This window comes from Erinaceus europaeus, chromosome 12 (genome assembly GCF_950295315.1).
Source record: "Erinaceus europaeus chromosome 12, mEriEur2.1, whole genome shotgun sequence".
NCBI classification, from domain to species: domain Eukaryota; kingdom Metazoa; phylum Chordata; class Mammalia; order Eulipotyphla; family Erinaceidae; genus Erinaceus; species Erinaceus europaeus.
In genome coordinates this window covers 40,397,860-40,418,058 of record NC_080173.1, presented here as the reverse complement: position 1 = coordinate 40,418,058, position 20,199 = coordinate 40,397,860, and the positions used below count along the sequence as shown (strand labels likewise).

The 20,199-nt window shown below is 43.4% G+C and overlaps 1 protein-coding gene across 5 annotated transcripts in view; it reads right to left on the bottom strand.

Moving 5' to 3' along the window:
• Window positions 1-20,199, bottom strand: part of TOM1L2 (target of myb1 like 2 membrane trafficking protein) — a 178,905-nt gene that overhangs the window by 55,058 nt on the left and 103,648 nt on the right. For 4 of the 5 annotated variants that reach the window (XM_060203231.1, XM_016189600.2, XM_060203233.1 and 1 more), the window contains exons 2-3: window positions 15,455-15,559; window positions 13,784-13,868 (exon numbers count right to left, since the gene is read on the bottom strand). In XM_060203231.1, the coding sequence (XP_060059214.1) occupies window positions 13,784-13,868; window positions 15,455-15,559 (190 nt within the window). The remainder of the gene's footprint in view (window positions 1-13,783; window positions 13,869-15,454; window positions 15,560-20,199) is intronic. The other variant, XM_060203232.1, reaches the window with a different exon arrangement.

The following is a 20,199-nucleotide window of genomic DNA, read 5'->3' as shown; positions in this document are numbered from 1 at the left end:
TCCCTCACTCATTCCAAAGCTAACCTCATCAAAGCAAGGACTGCAAAAGCTGAATAAGGGCAAGAGACTGGCATACTTTAATGATGACTCTTTAGTCAATATCAGGCCACACCATCAGCTGGGGCCCTAATGGGGGAGTTCTAAGATTCCCAAACAGACATGATGGGCCTAGATCTCAAATAAATCCCTCTCTCCATTGTTAACAGTCATCTCTATCAGGAACAACACAATAGACCCATAGGACCTTGCCTTCAACTTGGATCAACAATGGTAGAGAATGTTCCATCCTCCAAAGGGAGGATGGACAATATACTCTATGCTACACCTGAGGAAGATGGATCCTGATATTGGGGCAGCTTGGAACATTCCTACTCATGACCACAGAATGTGAGCTGAGATCTACAGGGATGCAGAGGTCACATAGGCTCCTAAGCTGAATATGGGCCCCAGATCACATCAAATCGATGGGGTTTACAATCAACAATATTTATACACCTTTCCCATATTAGGGAGCTACTCTCTTCCCTGATCCAGCTTTCTGGTCCTTCTGCCAGCCATGACATCATCTCCCCAGACAATAACTTGGATCCACTGGCATATCAGATTTCAGGCTCAGGGGGAAAAAGAACATGGAAAAAAAAAAAAAGCTAGTATGGCCATAGGCCCTTTGGAATTTAACTAAAATATGCCTACTAATTATCTACAAAATGGAGACCCCCCCCCCCATCTCTTCATCTTCACTATTCCAGCCTTTAGGTCCATGATTGCTCAACAATTTGTTTGGCTTTGTATGTTAACTCTCTTGTCAGCCACCAGGTTCCAGATGCTAGCATGATGCCGACCAGACTTCCCTGGACAGACAACCCCACCAATGTGTCATGGAGCTCCACTTCCCCAGAGCCCTTCCCCACTACTGAAAGAGAGAGACAGGCAGGGAGTATGAATCAACCTGTCAATACCCATATTCAGTGGGGAAACAATTACAGAAGCCAGACCTTTAACCTTCTGCATCCCACATACTCCCAGAGGGTTAATGCCGCAGGTACCGCCATGTCAAGTGAGCTGCTTGACACGCTACCAGCTTTGCAGGAAGTTCAGCAGGGCTGGATTCTCCAGGCCAAACTGAAACCATCTTGCCTTTCACCATGTATAGGGCTTGGGATTAAGCTCTGTGTGGTCTTAATAATATTTACCTATGGCCAGGCTCAGAGCCTGACCAATAGCAAAAGTAATGACAAAACCTGCACTTGACTCTGTAAGATTGATCATAATGGAACAAGCAACATCAGTAATGCAGAATTTTTCAGGAGGCTCCAATAGGAAAAAATGTTTCCCCCTTTATCTATACCACTTTCTTTAGTATTCCCCCTAAAATATAGAGAAAGATTGGTGGTTCCCTCAGTGGAGGGGCCACCTTACATAGCATAATTAATAAATGGAAAGTTATGGTACATGCCTAGATACAATAGACCTTTTACTTTTTATTTATTTATTTTTCCCTTTTGTTGCCCTTATTGTTTTTCTTTTCTTTTTTTATTGTTGTTGTAGTTATTGTTGTTGTTGTTGATGATGATGATGTCATCATTGTTAGATAGGACAGAGAGAAATGGAGAGAGGACAGGAAGACAGAGAGAGGCAGAGAAAGATAGACACTTGCAGACCAGCTTCACCGCCTGTGAAGTGATTCCCCTGCAAGTGGGGAGCCAGGGCTCGAACCAGGATCCTTACGCTGGTCCTTGCACTTTGTACCACGTGCGCTTAACCCAATGTGCTACCACCTGACTCCCACAATAGGCCTTTTAATCTACCACCCACCACTATGCTCCCACTTTCTTATGCAGGAATAGTACAAAAGAACCTAGGTCACACAGTGAACATACACAGAAGATGGATTCCAGCTAGAGAGCTTAACTTTATGGAGAGGCTGGCCAGGTCAGCACCACCTTGGTGCCTTCTCAGTAAGAAACAAAATAAAACTCCTTGATCAAACAATGGAACAGATTTTATGAAAAATGGGCTACTTAATTTGTTTAAGGCCCCTAGAAACATAACAAGCTTGAACTTTCTATGAACCATTGGCTTCTGATGCATAGGGGCAGAGAATGGCATAAACATACAGGTAGAATATTAATCTTAATCAATAAGACATCTGCCTAGCACACAGGTACAGGAATAACAAAAGACATAGAAACTGTGATGTGATCTCTAGGGAGAAAAATGCCCCTAGAATGTGAATGTTCCACAAAGCAGGAGGTGTTCCCTACCTGTGCTGTTCTTACTTGGTTGATTTTTGTATTAATAATCAAAGCCTTGATGATTTTTGTATTAGTGACCAAAGCCTCGGTGATTTTTGTTTTAGTAATCTATATCTTGGTGATTTTTGTTTTAATGATCTAAGCCTTATGAGACTATAAAAAAGTTCTGCTTGAGTATGACAGAGATGTCTGCTTGAGCTTGATTCAGCATCAACTCACTAGTCTCTCATTCTTCATTCTTTGCCAATGCCCTTCCTCCTCCAGGATACCCTAGTAACCTGCTGGGGCTGGCTCCCAGCAGGTTAAAGAATAGGAAAGCTATCAGGGGAGGAGATGGGATACAGAGTTCTGGTGGTGGGAATTGTGCGAAGCTGTACCCCTCTTATCCTATGGTTTTGTCAATGTTTCCTTTTTATAAATAAAAAATTAAAAAAAGATAAATCTAAAAATAAATTATCAGAGTAAAAATCAATTACAGTTTTGAAGAGAAAAAGAAAGAAAGAAAGAAAGAAAGAAAAAATGTTTCCTTTTTATAAATAAAAAATTTAAAAAAAGATAAATCTAAAAATAAATTATCAGAGTAAAAATCAATTACAGTTTTGAAGAGAAAAAGAAAGAAAGAAAGAAAGAAAGAAAGAAAGAAAGAAAGAAAGAAAGAAAGAAAAAAGAGGCCTAGGGAGGCCCATTCAGTGGTATTACACATGTGTGAGGTTCTGGGTTCATTGCCTGGCCCCACATAATGAGAAAGAACAAGAAGAAAATGAAATCCACACTAAAAAGGCAAAAATTCTGGGACACAATTAAATAATTAGGACCCTGAGGGCCAAATAGCTCATTAGGACAGTGCATTGCTTTGCCACATGTACAACTCAGGTTTCAGCCTGGCCACCACCACACTGAAGGTGCTGTGGTCTCTTTCACTCTCTCTCTGCCTGTCTCCATCTTAAAAAAAAAAAGACACAAAGAATACCCCAAGTCCCCATTTCTGCAGCCCTAATGGGAAGGCTGCTGCTCTGGAGGTTCCAGCTGAAGGTGAACTGTTGGGGCACTCAGGGCTCGGCCCCTCCCACATGCTGGTGGTAACAGGCTGCTGGCTCTACATGGGGAGGCTGACTGCTGTGAATACAGGACTCAGGAGCTCTGGACTTGATGGGGTACTGGCGGATGTAAGCTGGTGAGGTGTGATTTCTCTCCTTTCTTCAAGGCTCTGCCAGGCCCTATTAGCCCAGACTCACTCACAGCTGCTCTCCCTGTCACTCCTGTCTCAACCCTCTCCTCCCACAGAAGGGAAAGGTGGGCACAGCTCCCAAGGTCTCCCATCTCTATGAGCTCACAGAGCATGGTACATGCACTCCACCAGTGCGGGGGTGATAGTGGTGGGAAATCAGAATCAGTGTGCTGCAGGGTGAGAGCTAGAATGAAAATACTGTGATGGCAAGCACTGCCTGAGAGTGACTGGGAGAGCACAAAAGCAACTATTTATCTCCCCAGGGGAGAAGCTTCAGAGAGGAGGATCAAAGTCTGGCAGAGGGATCTTGAAGAAGTTTCCAGAGCAGCAGCAGATTAGCTAGGGTGGAATTGGAGACAGGGAGAGAGGAGACAAGGAGAGTCTAGAGACAAGAGGAAGCAGAAAGAACAGAGTGGGAGGACCTGTGAATCTGAAGTTCAGCCTTCCTGGCAGCCCTGAGGCTGTAACAACCCCTCCTCTACCCAGCCATCTTCAGTCTCTTCCATACTCAGACTTCTTTCCATTTCTTCTTCAGCTCTACAATGGGCTTTTCTGAACAGTCTTGCCCCTAGTGCCCCAGAGGGCCTGGCTGCTCCACCACCCTGGGCATCTCTCCTCCTCCCTCTCTGCTCCCCTCCTCTCAGCCATTGTCTCTCATTACCACATCAATGCAGGTAGAAATCACAGTTTCTCCTCAGAGCCCCTTCTACCCCACAGACTGGGGCACAACAATTCCAGTGACTTAAGGTCAGGTATTGGTACACCCAGTAGAGTTCAAGCCTCTGGTCCCCCCACCTGCAAGGGGAAGCTTCATGAGCAGGGATGCCAAGTGTCTCTCTTTCCTCCCCTTCCTATTTCTGTCTCTTGTAAAAAAAAAAAAAAAAGTGAGCAAGGATCAGTGTAAAGATGGCTATGGAAATGCCCCAGAGGTGGCATTTCCATAGCAGGTGGGCATCAGAGGTGACATCTGAGAACTGTCTCAAGAGTATAACCAAAACCATATGCCTGCACCCTGTTTAGCTAAGTTTGGATGAGGCAAGGCCTAAGGCACCCAGGCCATCCAGAGACTGACCCACAGGCTGAAGTGAGTTGACCCTAGTCATTAAGGAAACACAAGGGTGGGTCTGGGGGCAGCTCATCAATCCTGCCTTGGCCCAGATTACAGCCTTCTGGGGGGCAAAGTTCAGGAAGAGGAGTGAGTTGGTGGCTCAGCCTGCTGGCTGGGGCTTGCATCTGCTATGAGACAAGGCAGACGACCAAACCACTGTGGGTCTCAGTTTACTCAACAGTAAAATGGGCTGTAGTTTCCTCAGTGGGTAATTTGGGGGCTGGGATGTGGCAAACACTAAGAGAACAGCAGACAGGAGAAGGACAGGATGCCCACAGTACAGGCACCACTTGTACCTCTGTTGTCTCAGAGGAGATGAATAACCCACTGGGGTCACAGGGCTATGGAGAGCAAGACTCAAGAGTTCTAGCCCCGGTTGGGGCATCAGGCTCCATTGCTTATATTCCTTTGAAGCTATTCCTTCCCAGGATGCCCACCTGCCCTTCCCCCACCCCCAGTCACCCTGCAACTGGCTTATGCTAACACTCTACTTTGGTGTCATCTCTCCTTTGCTGGTACAGTGCTGAGGCCAATTTATTCCTTAGCTGTACTCTCCTTTCCTTTCTAACACTCGTCGCTCAGCATTTTAACATGTCTATAAGGCTGCATTCTCCATCTGACTATGGATTCCCTTGAAACTTCATTCATTTATTCATTCACTCACTTCTTTAACAAACGCTAGTCAGGTGGCAGTTCGATACATACTATGCCAGGACTGGAGAGGATGTGGTGAGGGGGACAGGACTCCTGACCTCATGGTGACTGTGCACTGGGGCACTCCACACATCATAAGGGAGGGAGGGTTATGAGGGAACCTCAATCCCAGCTGAAACCAAGAGAATGACAGGCCTCCTCAGTGGAAGGAAGAGGTGAAGGTGGTAGTGGTGGTCCCAGTGAGACCTGGAAAAGCAGCTCAGCCCTCAGGAGGAGGCTCCCATACTCTGTACATGGAAAAGCATCATTCCAGAGCAAACAGTGTGTGTCCTCAGATTTGCAGATGTAGGTATGTGAAAGGTTTAAGGAACCGAAAGGTCAGACATTGGAGAATGATGATAAAGAGGAGAAGGCCTTCAGGAGAGTGACAGAGGGGTCATGTCAGCCCAAAGGGCCTGGTATGGGTTTGCACCCTGAGAGAAGGCTTGTTATGGAGGGAAGAAGGATGAGAGTGGGTTGCCAGGAGGGATGGCTGCACAGCACAGCTATGACTCTAAGAGGGTGATGCAGAGGGACCTGAGCTTCCATCCCAGTCTCTCCTGGAACATACCCCTCTATACACTTTCTCCAACCCAATCAGATCACCTGTGTCCCCAGCACATGGCCTTGTCACATGGTCCTCTGCCTTGCAGTGATTTTCTCTTCTTGCCATCTAAGGCTCCAGCCTGCCCTGGGCTCTCCAGAGTCAAATCCAGCTGCAGTTCCCAGCCTGCTGCAACAGGGACCCAGGGTACCAGACTCAGCCCTGACCCAGATTCCCTGCCCACTAAGCATCTCCAGAACACCCACCTGTAGCTGAACAAGCTAAAACAGTATCATAACAGTGTAGCAAAATAGATGAACTCCAGAAAACAGTAGAGGGGAGAGAGAACAGAATCAGTGAGGCTGAAGACAGAATTAGCAAGATTGAGGATTAGAGACCACTAAAAAAGAAGTAAGAGATCTCAAAAAGAGATTAAGAGAGGGAGAGGAAGAAAGCATTCTTCAAATCATAATAGCTGAAAACTTCTCTAGTCTAGATAACATCAAAGACATAAAGATTCAAGAAGCCCAGTAGGTCCCAAACAGAATTAACTTAAAGATACGAAGACACATCCTATTTAGAATGGAAAGGAATAAGGATAGAGAAAGGATCCTGAAGGCTGCAAGAGGAAAACAAAGAGTCACCTACAGAGGAAAACCTGTAAGATTAGCAGCAGACTTCTCCACACAAACACTACAGACCAGAAGAGAATGCCAAGATATCTATCGAGTGCTCAATGAGAAAGGCTTTCAACAAAGAATACTATATCCTGCTAGACTGTCATTCAGACTAGATAGAGGCATAAAAACCTTCTCAGACAAGCAACAGTTGAAGGAATCAACTATACCAAGCCTGCCCTGAAAGAAGTTCTGAAAGGTCTCCTATAAGTCAGACCACCATAAATATGCCATCTATCAGAACACACTAAAACTCTACAAGAATGGCATTAAAATATCTTTAATCTTTGATATCAATAAATGTCAATGGCCTGAATTCACCTGTTAAAAGACACAGAGTAGGAAGATGGATAAGAAAACACAACCCAACAATATGCTGTCTACAGGAAACCCACCTAACTCAACAGACTTAAAGTGAAAGGATGGAAAACTATCATACAAGCCAATGGCACACAAAAAGGGGCAGAAACAGCTATTCTCATATATGACATGATAGATGTTAAAATAGATAATATTAAAAATATAGGACTGGACACTACTTAATGCTCAGAGGATCAGTCAATCAAGAGGACATAACAATTATTAACATCTGTGCACCCAATGAGAAGCCATATAAATACATCAAACATCTACTGAAAGAGCTACAGCAATATATTAACAGCAACACAGTCATAGTAGGGGACTTCAACACCCCACTCTCTCAACTTGACAGATCATCCAGGCAGAAAATCAATAAAGACATAAGGGAGCTAAATGAAGAGATAGATAAACTAGAACTTTGGACATTTTCAGAGTCATTCATCCCAAGAAACTGGAATACACATTTTACTCAAATACACATGGGTCATTCTGAAGGATAGACCATATGTTAGGCCACAAAGACAGCATCAGCAAATTCAAGAGCATTGAAATCATCCCAAGCATCTTGTCAGACCACAGTGGAATTAAACTAACACTTAACAATCAACAAAAGATTAGTAATAGTCCCAAAATGTGGAGGCTCAACAATACACTTCTTAACAACTTCTGGGTCAAAGAGGGAATAAAGGAAGAAATGAAAATGTTTTGAGAGTTCAATGAAAATGAAGACACAAGCTATCAAAATATTTGGGACACAGCTAAGGCAGTGCTGAGAGGGAAGTTCATAGCCATACAAGTACACATTAGGAAACAAGAAAAAGCACAAATAAACAGTCTGATTGCACATCTTGAAGACCTAGAAGAAGAAGAACAAAGGAACAATAAAGCAACCAGAAGGACAGAAATCATTAAAGTTAGGGCAGAAATCAATAACATTGAAAATAAAACCATACAAAAGATCAATGAAAGTAAATGTTGGTTCTTTGAAAGAGTGAATAAAATCAACAAACCTTTAGCCAGACTCACAAGACAAAAAAGGGAGAAGACCCAAATAAATTGGATCATAAATGAAAGAAGAGATATAACAACAGACACCACAGAAATTCAACATATCATGCGAGACTTCTATGAACAACTATGTGCCACCAAGTTAGAGAACCTGGAAGAAATGGATGATTTCCTAGATACCTACCAACTTCCAAAACTAAGTAAAGAGGAAGTAGATGACATGAACAGGCCCATCACAGCTAATGAAATTGAAACAGTTATCAAAAATCTCCCCAAAAATAAAAGTCCTGGACCAGATGGTTTTACAAATGAATTCTACAAAACCTTCAAAGAAGAACTAATACCACTACTTTTAAAAGTCTTCCAGAAGGTTGAAGACATTGGAATACTCCCTTCCAGCTTCTATGAAGCCAACATCACTCTGATACCAAAAGCAGACAGGACACAACCAAACAAGAAAACTACAGACCAATATCTCTGATGAACATAGATGCTAAAATATTGAACAAAATTCTAGCCAACCGGTAACAGCAGTATATCAAAAAGATTGTTTATCATGACTAAGTGGGGTTTATCCCAGGCATGCAAGGTTGGTTTAATATATGTAAATCAATCAATGTGATCCACCACATCAACAAAAGCAAGAACAAAAACCACATGGTCATATCTATAGATGCAGAGAAAGCCTTTGACAAAATACAACATCCCTTTATGATCAAAACACTACAAAAAATGGGAATAGATGGAAAATTCCTGAAGATAGTGGAGTCTATATATAGCAAACCTACAGCCAACATCATACTCAATGGTGAAAAACTGGAAGCATTTCCCATCAGATCAGGTACTAGACAGGGCTGCCCACTATCACCATTACTATTCAACATAGTGTTGGAAGTTCTTGCCATAGCAATCAGGCAGGAGCAAGGAATAAAAGGGATACAAATTGGAAGAGAAGAAGTCAAACTCTCCTTATTTGCAGATGACATGATAGTATACATAGAAAAACCTAAGGACTCCAACAAGAAGCTTTTGGATATCATCAGGCAATACAGTAAGGTGTCAGGCTACAAAATTAACATTCAAAAGTCAGTGGCACTCCTCTATGCAAACACTAAGTTAGAAGAAATTGAAATCCAGAAGTCAATTTCTTTTACTATAGCAATAAAAACAGTAAAATATCTAGGAGTAAACCTAACCAAAGAAGTGAAAGACTTGTATACTGAAAATTATGAGTCACTACTCAAGGAAACTGAAAAAGACACAAAGAAGTGGAGAGATATCCCATGTTCATGGGTTGGAAGAATTAACATCATCAAAATGAATATACTATCCAGAGCCATATACAAATTTAATGTTATCCCCATCAAGATCCAAACCACATTTTTTAGGAGAGTAGAGCAAATGCTACAAATGTTTATCTGGAACCAGAAAAGACCTAGAATTGCCAAAAAATCTTGAGAAGAAAGAACAGAACTGGAGGCATCAGACTCCCAGATCTCAAATTGTATTATAGGGCCACTGTCAGCAAAACTGTTTTGGTACTGGAACATGAATAGACATACTGACCAGCAGAACAGAATTGAAAGCCCAGAAGTAATCCCCCACATCTATGGACATCTAATCTTTGACAAAGGTACCCAGACTATTAAATGGGGAAAGCAGAGTCTCTTCAACAAATGGTGTTGGAAAAAATGGGTTGAAACATGCAGAAGAATGAAACTGAACCACAGTATATTTCACCAAATACAAAAGTAAATCCCAAGTGGATCAAGGACTTGGATGTTAGATCACAAATTAACAGATACTTAGAGGAAAATATTGCAAAACTCTTTCCTGCATAAATTTTAAAGACATCTTCAATGAAAGGAATCCAATTATAAAGAAGACTAAGACAAGCATAAACCTGTGGGATTACATAAAATTAAAAAGCTTCTGCACAGCTAAAGAAACTACTACTCAAACCAAGAGAACCCTCACAGAATGAGAGAACATCTTTACATGCCATACATCAGACAAGAGGCTAATAACCAGAATATATAAAGAACTTGCAAATCTCAACAACAAGACAACAAATAACCCCATCCAAAAATGGGGGGAGGACATGGACAGAATATTCAACACAGAAGAGATCCAAAAGGCCAAGAAACACATAAAATGCTCCAAGTCTCTGTCAGAGAAATGCAAATAAAGATAACAATGAGATGCCACTTCACTCCTGTGAGAATGTCATACATCAGAAAAGGTAACAGCAGCAAATGCTGGAGAGGGTGTGGGGCCAAAGGAACCTTTGTGTATTGCTGGTGGGAATTTCAATTGGTCCAACCTCTGTAGAGAACAGTCTGGAGAACTCTCAGAAGGCTAGAAGTGAACCTACCCTCAGATCCTGCAATTCCTCTCCTGGGGATATATCCTAAGGAAACCAACACATCCATCCAAAGAGATCTGTGTACACATATGTTCTTGGCAGCACAATTTGTAATAGCCAAAACCTGGAAGCAACCCAGGTGTCCAACAACAGATGAGTGGCTGAGCAAGTTGTGGTATATATATACAATGGAGTACTACTCAGCTATAAAAAATGGTGACTTCACCATTTTCAGCCGATTTTGGATGGACCTTGAAAAATTCATGTTAAGTGAAATAAGTCAGAAACAGAAGGATGAATATGAGATGATCTCACTCTCAGGCAGAAGTTGAAAAACAAGATCAGAAAAGAAAACACAAGTAGAACCTGAAATGGAATTGGCATATCGCACCAAAGTAAAAGATTATGGGGTGGGTGGGTGGGGAGAATACAGGTCCATGAAGGATGATAGAGGACCTAGTGGGGGTTGTATTGTTATATGGAAAACTGGGAAATGTTATGCATGTACAAACTATTGTATTTACTGTTGAATGTAAAACATTAATTCCCCAATAAAGAAATTTAAAAAAACACCCACCTCATTCTTGCCTTCAGTCCTGTCCACCTGACCACCTTGTATGACTCTTAGTAACTTGTTTATGACCTTCCACCCTGTTCAACACTGTCAGCTCCCCAAGGGGAGGGAGTCTGTTTACCCTGCTCACTGCTATGTCCTCAGTACTTCCACTAGCGCCTGGTACAAGGCATCACTCAGTCAAACATTGTCCAATGAAAGTAGGACAGAGCTTAAGAAGCAAGATGATTTAGAGGAAGGCACCAAAGTGCCTGGGTTGAGGGTGAGGGTAGATGCTCAGCTTCAAGGGGCAGGGGGTGGTGGGGGGAGGGGGTAGAACAGGATGGGACACAAGTCTTTTGGTGGTGGGAATAGTGTTTATATAGTTAGATAAATCACTATTTAATTAATATGCGAGGGGAAAATTGATTGAAAGAATGTCTTAATCTTTTTAATGCACAGACAGACTTTTTAATACATAGGCTGAGTCTTTGATATGTTGACTCTCTTAAAAGCTTAGACCAGGGAGAACAGAAGCAACTGGTGGTATAGCTATATACAAATAATGTCAAAGGACATAAATTATGGTGATATTGTGTACGATACAGCAAATCCTAACAAAGGGATATTTCAAAGTTAACCCAATTGCCAAATAATGTAATTATAGTAATAACTATCTATTGTCTTCTTAAACCCTAAGACAGCAGGAACCTCCCACTTCCTCTATAGAGCCTTTATTTCCCCCAGTCCTGGAACCTCTAGAGTGGGGCTCACTTTCCTGCTTGCTTCTCTTGTCATACCAAATGATAGTGTATCGCCGATGCCAACCTAATCAATGCAACGAGTACCACCTCAGCATGCTTCACTTCAGACTGTGTCCACAGATGTCAGGCATCGAATGTCAACCCTCAGACTCATTACTCGGGTGAGACCTTTCCTTTCATGGTATTCTCTAATTCCATTCCAGGTGGTTTACTTCCTTACAAAATCCTAAAACCTAGATATAGACCCAGTCCCATGAGATAGGGCATATGTTCATATGTACCCATAAATTAGGGCAAAATACATACCTGAACGTAAAAGCACACAATAGTCTGCAGTGAGTCAGTATAAAGTTCATAATGGGGAGTTGGGCAGTAGCACAGCAGGTTAAGTGCACGTGGCACAAAACGCAAGGACTGGCAAAAGGATCCCGGTTCAAGCACCAGGCTCCCCACCTGTAGGGGAGTCGCTTCACAGGCAGTGAAGCGTGTCTGCAGATGTCTATCTTTCTCTGCCCCTCTCTGTCTTCCCCTCCTCTCTCAATTTCTCTCTCCTATACAACAATGACAACATCAATAACAACAACAATAATAACTACAACAACAATGAAAAAGAACAAGGGCAACAAAAGGGAAAATAAATAAATTAATTAAAAAAAATAAAGTTCATAATGAAATAGTGTCTACTTAGACTTAGACTCACTCCAAAGCTAGCCTTATCAAAGCAAGGACTGCAAAAGCTGAATAAGGGCAAGAGACTGGCATACTTCAATGAAGACTCTTTTTTAATTTTTTTGTATTTATTTATTTTCTCTTTTGTTGCCCTTGTTGTTTTTCATTATTGTTGTATGATGACTCTTTAGTCACTATCAGGGCACCCCATCAGCTGGAGTCCTAAGATTCCCAAACAGAGATGATGGGCCTAGATCTCAAATAAATCCCTCTCTCCATTGTTACCGGTCATTTCTATCAGGAACAACACAATAGACCCCTCTGTGGGCCCCTCATAGGACCTTGCCCTCAACTTGGATCAGCAATGGTAGAGAATGTTCCATCCTCCGAAGGGAGGGTGGACAATATACTCTATGCTACACCTGAGGAAGATGGGTCCTGATATTGGGGCAGCTTGGAACATTCCTACTCATGACCACAGAATGTGAGCTGAGATCTACAGGGATGCAGAGGTCACATAGGCTCCTAAGCTGAATATGGGCCCCAGATCACAGCAAATCAATGGGGTTTACAATCAACAATATCTATACACCTTTCCCATATTTGGGAGCTACTCTCTTCCCTGATCCAGCTTTTTGGTTCTTTATGCAGCCATGACATCATCTCCCCAGATAATAACTTGGATCCACCTGTATTGCAGATTTCAGGCTCAGGGGGAAAAAAAAACTAGTATAGCCACAGGCCCTTTGGAATTTAACTAAAATATGCCTACTAGCTATCTACAAAACAGAGAACCCCCCCCCAACTCTTCATCTGCACTATTCTAGCCTTTAGGCTTATGATTAGTCAACAACTTGTTGACTCTTTTCAGCCACCAGGTTCCAGATGCCAGCATGATGTCAATCAGACTTCCCTGGACAGACAACCCCACCAATGTGTCCTGGTGCTCCAATTCCCCAGAGGCCCACCCCACTAGGGAAAGAGAAAGACAGGCTAAGAGTATGGATCAACCTGTTAATGCCCATGTTCAGCAGGGAAGCAATTACAGAAGCCAGACCTTCAACCTTCTGCACCCCATAATGACCCTGGGCACATACTCCCAGAGAGATAACGAATAGGAAAGCTATCAGGGGAGGGAATGGGATACAGAGTTCTGGTGGTGGGAATTGTGTGGAGTTGTACCCCTCTTATCCTATGGTTTTGTTAATGTTTCCTTTTTATAAATAATATAAAATAAAATTTTAAAAAAGCAAGATGAAGGGTAGGGCTGCCAGAATCTCAGCTGTTCTTGCCACCCAGTGATGGTTTCATGGGACCAGATTCCAGAGAGTACTGTTATGATGTAGACAGACAGATCTGGGAGAAGCACAAAGTAGAATGAAGTTGTAAGGTAGAAAAGGGGGCTCTACAGTAAACAACAGGAACAGAAGTTCAGGACTAAGAGTGGTGGGCTAGGGTCCAGCCCAGCCAAGCAGCACAGAGCCAGCCTCAGGTCTGGGAAGAGGCAGTAGAGGCTGTCTACACAGCATGGAGTACTGGAGGGCTGGGGAAGCACATACCCTTCCTCTGTCTCATTGATGATGTCGCAGATTTCCATGTTCAGTGTCCAGTCCTCACTCTGCAGAGAGCCGTCAGTGGCCTTTTCTGCAAATTAAGAGATAAAGTCAATTTATATTTCTCCAGGAATAAGGGGACTGGGGCAGGAAGGGTGCATAACCACTCAACCAGCAGGCCTAACCTCCAGAGCAGTTCCAGTCCCTTTCAAGTTCAGTTTTGCTATGATAAGAAAACACCCAGTGAAAGCCCTAGGCCAGAATGTCATCACCATAACAATGTCTTCGTTCACCACATGCCAAACCATCCAGCTTGTGATAGCTAAAAAAGTTAGCACAAACAGATATGCCAGGGTTATGAGCACAGATTCTGGAGCCAGTCAACACTGGGATTTGACCAATGACTCTGCTGTCATGTGCTCCAATGCTCTCACTTATAGACCAGTAAAAACAAAAACAAACAAAAACCCAGCACCTACCCCTCTAGAGCTGTTATGATTAAGTGGAAATATAAATCACTTGATATAAAGCCCAACAAAGAGTTAACACTTATAATTACTATAAATTAGCTTCCCAGCCATTTAAAACCCCTCTTATCCTCTGGTTTTGTTAATGTTTCCTTTTTATAAATAATATAAAATAAAATTTTAAAAAAGCAAGATGAAGGGTAGAGCTGCCAGAATCTCAGCTGTTCTTGCCACCCAGTGGTGGTTTCATGGGACCAGATTCCAGAGAGTACTGTTATGATGTAACATAACAGTACAGATGTAACTGAACTGAAAGGGACTGGATCTGCTCTGGAGGTTAGGCCTGCTGGTTGGGTGTTTCTGCACCCTTCCTGCCCCAGTCATTTAAGATGTGTTATCTTAAACAAGAGGACAAAAAAGGGATCATGATACACACATACTGTACTGCTAAGCCACTTTCCTGGCCCTTCCCACATCTAAAAAGAAGCTTTGGTTCCTACAGGTTGAGTACTTGGCCTGGATGTTATAATTGAAAATTGATGTTAGGACATGCAAGTCTGTCTTTAAAGGGTAGGCATTTGCATGGTGCATACCTCCTGAACTTGAAGAGGAAGTTACTATTTTGGATGAGTGGTCTGGGAGGTGGAATAGCAAATAAAAGTGTTGGACTCTCAAGCATGAGGCCCCAAGTTCAATTCTTGGCAGTGCATGTGCCAGGGTGATATTCTGGTATTCTCTCTCTTTCTCCTGCTCTCCCCACCTTTGTCTCAATAGTAAGTAAAACCTTAACAAAAAAAATTAATTCTAAACCTACCCCAACCTAACTATATGATTCATCACCAACATTTTACCAATGCTTCATGCAGACACACCAATAGGACACTCAAAAGAATATAACAGATGACCTCCATAAATGCTGGAAGTGTCCTTGTGGAGCTTGATGTAGTAATGGAGAAATACACTGTTCTTTATATAACATGCTGGAGCTCAAATGTACAACAGTTGTTCTTACAAGCAGTGACAGCACACTCCCAAAATACATCTATAGCTCAAAAATATTGTGCAACAGCCTTCAGTTCATATTAACAAGCCTTATTGTTTTAATTTTAACCAAAAAGAAAAAAAGACCTATCTCCAGCCTCTGCACTCTCTTTATCCATCACCCTTGGCACCCAGAGAGACTCTAAACCCCCTTAGAAAGCAAACTCACCCAAGAATGGTGAGAATATGCTCCAAGAAACAGCAAGTGTGTGTAGCAGACTGGGCAGAGGCCCCAAGCCCTGGGTCCTTAACCAAAGTCTACAATGCTGCTGGCCTGGCAGATACAGAGGAAGTCTGTGATGAGGGAAATCTGTAAAAGGACAGAGAAGTTGAAGTGGAGACTATTGAGAGCAGAGATGAGGGAGCAAGATGCCTGCTCCCTCATCTGATCCAGAGACAGTGGGCAGCACTACTGAACCCCTAGTCCAGGCAGAAAGGGTGGAAGCACAGAGGCAGAACTGCTAACGTAGGGGCCAGTCTAACTGAGAAGGAACTGGATGCATACAGAAGGACACTGTGAGGCAGTGTAAGGATAGCAGTAATCTATGACTCGGTAAGAGGCTACAGGAAGCCTCCTTGTCACAGGTGGCTGGTGACTACTCTCAGGAATGACTCTTCTTGGGGGAGAGTGTGTATGTCCATAGATACAGCAGCTTCCAGGGAAAGGCACTAATGCCCTTCTGCTTGTGGACCTGAGTTTGAGACCTTCTGGGCCAGTGAAAGGACAGAGCAGCTCTGGTCATCTGTCTCTATCACAGCATGGAGCCTAATGGGAAGAAAGTCTTGTAACTGCACTTTGGCAGGGCTTCAAGGGACAGTTTGGGGAGGTTTAATAGAGGAAATAGGAAATCAATGAAAGCTCATTTTGCAAGCTGGGTTTAGAAGCAGAATCCATTAGCTGTATGCTCCCCCACCCTCTCTCGCTAATCACACCAGGGAGGGGTGCAAAGGCAGACAGCTTATTCCTAGGCTCAGTGCAACCTATTCAAATATGGGGTTCAGTGTGTTCACACTACACGACACAGACTGGCTTAAATTATCAAGAACCAGCCAAAGAAAAGGCTTCTTTCCTTCCTAATAGAACTGCCCTCAAATAGGAAAAAATGTTTTCCCTGGGCATCACTTTGTCCCCCATCATCACTTTAACTGCAGGTAGGCTCCCTTGGCTCCTTCTCTCCCTAGGCCAGAGAAGGCAAGTTCCTCTCTGTCTTTTGTCCTGGAATGTAACAAAAGCTGATGTCAGTCCTGATGCAAGGGCAAAAACAATGCTCCAGGGAAAGATAGGGCTATCCTTTCTAGCAGCTGGGCCCTGGGGTGGATCAGGAAGGCTAATGTCCTTGCATCCAAAGGGCTAACCTCTTGGCAATTTCCAGTGGCTGGTAGTGGGCTAATGGCCAGGTGTTGGGCAGGGCAGAGGCAAGTACAGCTTCCATAAAACCCTCAGTGCAATGTGGTACTGTTGCCATGGCATCACCTCCATGCAGAAAAGGGAGCCCCCAGCCTAGAGGGGCATCCTGTCCTAAAGCCCTCACCCTGAGGCAGTGCTGGAATTCTGTTCTCTTTCCACTGCTGTCCTGCTAGAAGGGGCATTGCAATCCAGCAGCTGGGTTTCTTGGGCAGCTGCTCCTGACACTTTGATGTTAAATATACTGACTTGAGAAGAACAGAGGACTGGAAGGTAAGAGAGGGCTGGGCTCTGCATACTGTATGCTTTGGTGAGAGTGAGGAAAATCAGCAGAGCATTTACTTCCCCAACAATCAAGAGTGTGGGACTCAGAAGACAGCCCCCTGGGCTGCTGCATGATGGGGGGGGGGGCAACAGGGAGTAGGGAGAAAGCTGGGTGGAAGCGCATCTGACAGCTCCCTCTAATAATCTAAGATGTGCTTTCTGGATTATCAGCCGCTGTCTCAGAGGGCGGCCCCCACCAGGCAGGAGGAGAGAATAATCAATCGCCACAGAGCCATCACTGCCTGTGTCTGTTGCCTCAAGTTCCCAACAGGCCTGCTGAATGTTAATTGCCACCAAAGAAAAGACATGAGAATGGATTCTGAGCACTCCACCCATTTTAGGGGATGTCCTTTCCTATGACAGCAATGCAACACCATCCCCTCATTCATGCCCTCAACAGGAAGAGAATTCAGAAGGCATAATGGAAGTACTATCTGAGCAGCCCATGAGTGACTGAGGCAGTTGTCTCTGGAATGCAAAGTAAAACCTCAAGACCTCACTACCCTGTGCTATTCACAGAGGGCTGGTAAGACCCAAGATGTAGCCTGTACTGTCCCTGGATCTAAGGAAAGGGAGATGGTTAAGAGCCTGCTTTAAAAGGTAGGTACATGCAGCCTGGGAGGTGACACTATAAATAGAGTGCCTAATTTGCATGCATGAGGTTACAAATTCAATTCTTGGCATTGTGTGAGATAGACTGGGGCTCTAGTTATTTCTCTCTCCAATAAACACATAAATCTTTTCAAAACATCAACAACAAAAAGCCAGGGTAGCATCCAGGGAAGAGGTTGAGCTAGTAAAGTACAGGTCTTGCAGGTGTGATGCCCTAGCACCACATCTGCTGGAGTAGAGTGATGCTCTGGTCTCATAGAAATTAGTACTTTGGTTGGTTTGGTTTTTGTTTGTATTTTGACCACAGCACTGCTCAGCTACTGCTTACAGCACCACAGTTGAACCTGGGACCCCTGTGGCCTCTGGCACAAAAAGTCTGGGCTATACTAAATGACTGTAATGGAGAGGCAGATAGGCAGCTGGTCATGATGGCATCCATCCTGCACTATAACAGCAGGTGGACACAGCTCTCAGTGTGGCCAAGGAAATCAAGGGAAAATTATCCACACACACAAGACAGACAACAATATGCTTTCTTAAACATATTATGCAGAGTAATGAGACATACCAGGGAGGACCAGTTAGAGACAAGTGAACTCCCAGAGGAAGCTACTAGGTCTCTGCCTCTACTCGCAACTAGAGAGCCCATCCATCCAGGGAGGGCATGATGTAGGATAAGGGTTTCCTGGCATGGCTATATATAAATAATTTCAAAGGACATAAATTATGGTGATGTTGTGTATGATACAGCAAATCCTAACAAAGGGATATTTCAAAGTTAACCCAGTTGCCAAATAATGTGATTATAGCAATAACTATCTATTGTCTTCTTAAACCCTAAGATAGCAGGAACCTCCCACTTCCTCTATAGAACCTATATTTCCCCCAGTCCTGGAATCTCTGGGGTGGGGCTCACTTTCCTGCATGCCTCTCTTGTCATACCAAATGATATTGCATCCGCCAGTCCCAGCCTAATCAATGCAACGAGTACCACCTCAGCATGCTTCACTTCAGACTGTGTCCTGAGACATCAGGCATGGAATGTCAACCCTTCACCCTCATTACTCGGGTGAGACCTTTCCTTTCATGGTATTCTCTAATTCCATTCCAGGAGGTTCACTTCCTTACAAAGTCCCAAAACCTAGGTATAGACCAGGTCTTCCCATAAGATACAGCATATGTTCACATGTATCCATAAATTAGGCAAAATATATACCTGAAAGCAAAAGTACACAATAGTCTGTAGTGAGTCAGTATAAAGTTCATGATGAAATAGTGTCTGTTTAGACTTAGATACTCTCCTCACCTACTTCCTATTACACTTCCCTCACTCATTCCAAAGCTAACCTCATCAAAGCAAGGACTGCAAAAGCTGAATAAGGGCAAGAGACTGGCATACTTTAATGATGACTCTTTAGTCACTATCAGGCCACACCATCAGCTGGGGCCCTAATCGGGGAGTTCTAAGATTCCCAAACAGACATGATGGGCCTAGATCTCAAATAAGTCCCTCTCTCCATCGTTACTGGTCATCTCTATCAAGAACAACACAATAGACCCCTTTGTGGGCCCCCATAGGACCTTGCCTTCAACTTGGATCAACAATGGTAGAGAATGTTCCATCCTCCAAAGGGAGGATGAACAATATACTCTATGCTACACCTGAGGAAGATGGGTCCTGATATTGGGGCAGCTTGGAACATTCCTACTCATGACCATAGAATGTGAGCTGAGATCTACAGGGATGCAGAGGTCACATAGGCTCCTAAGCTGAATATGGGCCCCAGATCACAGCAAATTGATGGGGTTTACAATCAACAATATTTAAATACCTTTCCCATATTTGGGAGCTACTCTCTTCCCTGATCCAGCTTTTTGGTTCTTTATGCAGCCATGACATCATCTCCCCAGACAATAATTAAGATCCACCTGCATATCAGATATCACAGGCAAAAAAAAAAAACCCCACTAGTATAGCCACAGACCCTTTGGAATTTAACTAAAAATATGCATACTAGCTATCTACAAAATGGAGGATCCCCCAGCTCTTCATCTGCACTATTCCAGCCCTTAGGTCCATGATTGCTCAACAATTTGTTTGGCTTTGTATGTTAACTCTCTTGTCAACCACCAGGTTTCAGATGCTAGCATAATGCCGACCAGACTTCCCTGGACAGACAACCCCACCAATGTGTCCTGGAGCTCTGCTTCCCCAGAGCCCTTCCCCACTAGGGAAAAAGAGAAGTAGGCTGGGAGTATCGATAGACCTGTCAACGCCCATGTTCAGCGGGGAAGCAATTACAGAAGCCAGACCTTCAACCTTCTGCATCCCACAATGACCTTGGGTCCATACTCCCAGAGGGCTAAAGAATAGGAAAGCTATCAGGGGAGAGGATGGGATACAGAGTTCTGGTGGTGGGAATTGTGTGAAGTTGTACCCCTCATATCCTATGGTTTAGTCAATGTTTCCTTTTTATAAATAAAAATTTAAAAATAAATAATCTGTAAAGTAAAAAAAAAAAAGTATAAGGGTTCCCAACCTTTACTGCAAGTCAGAATCCCAGGCAAAGCAG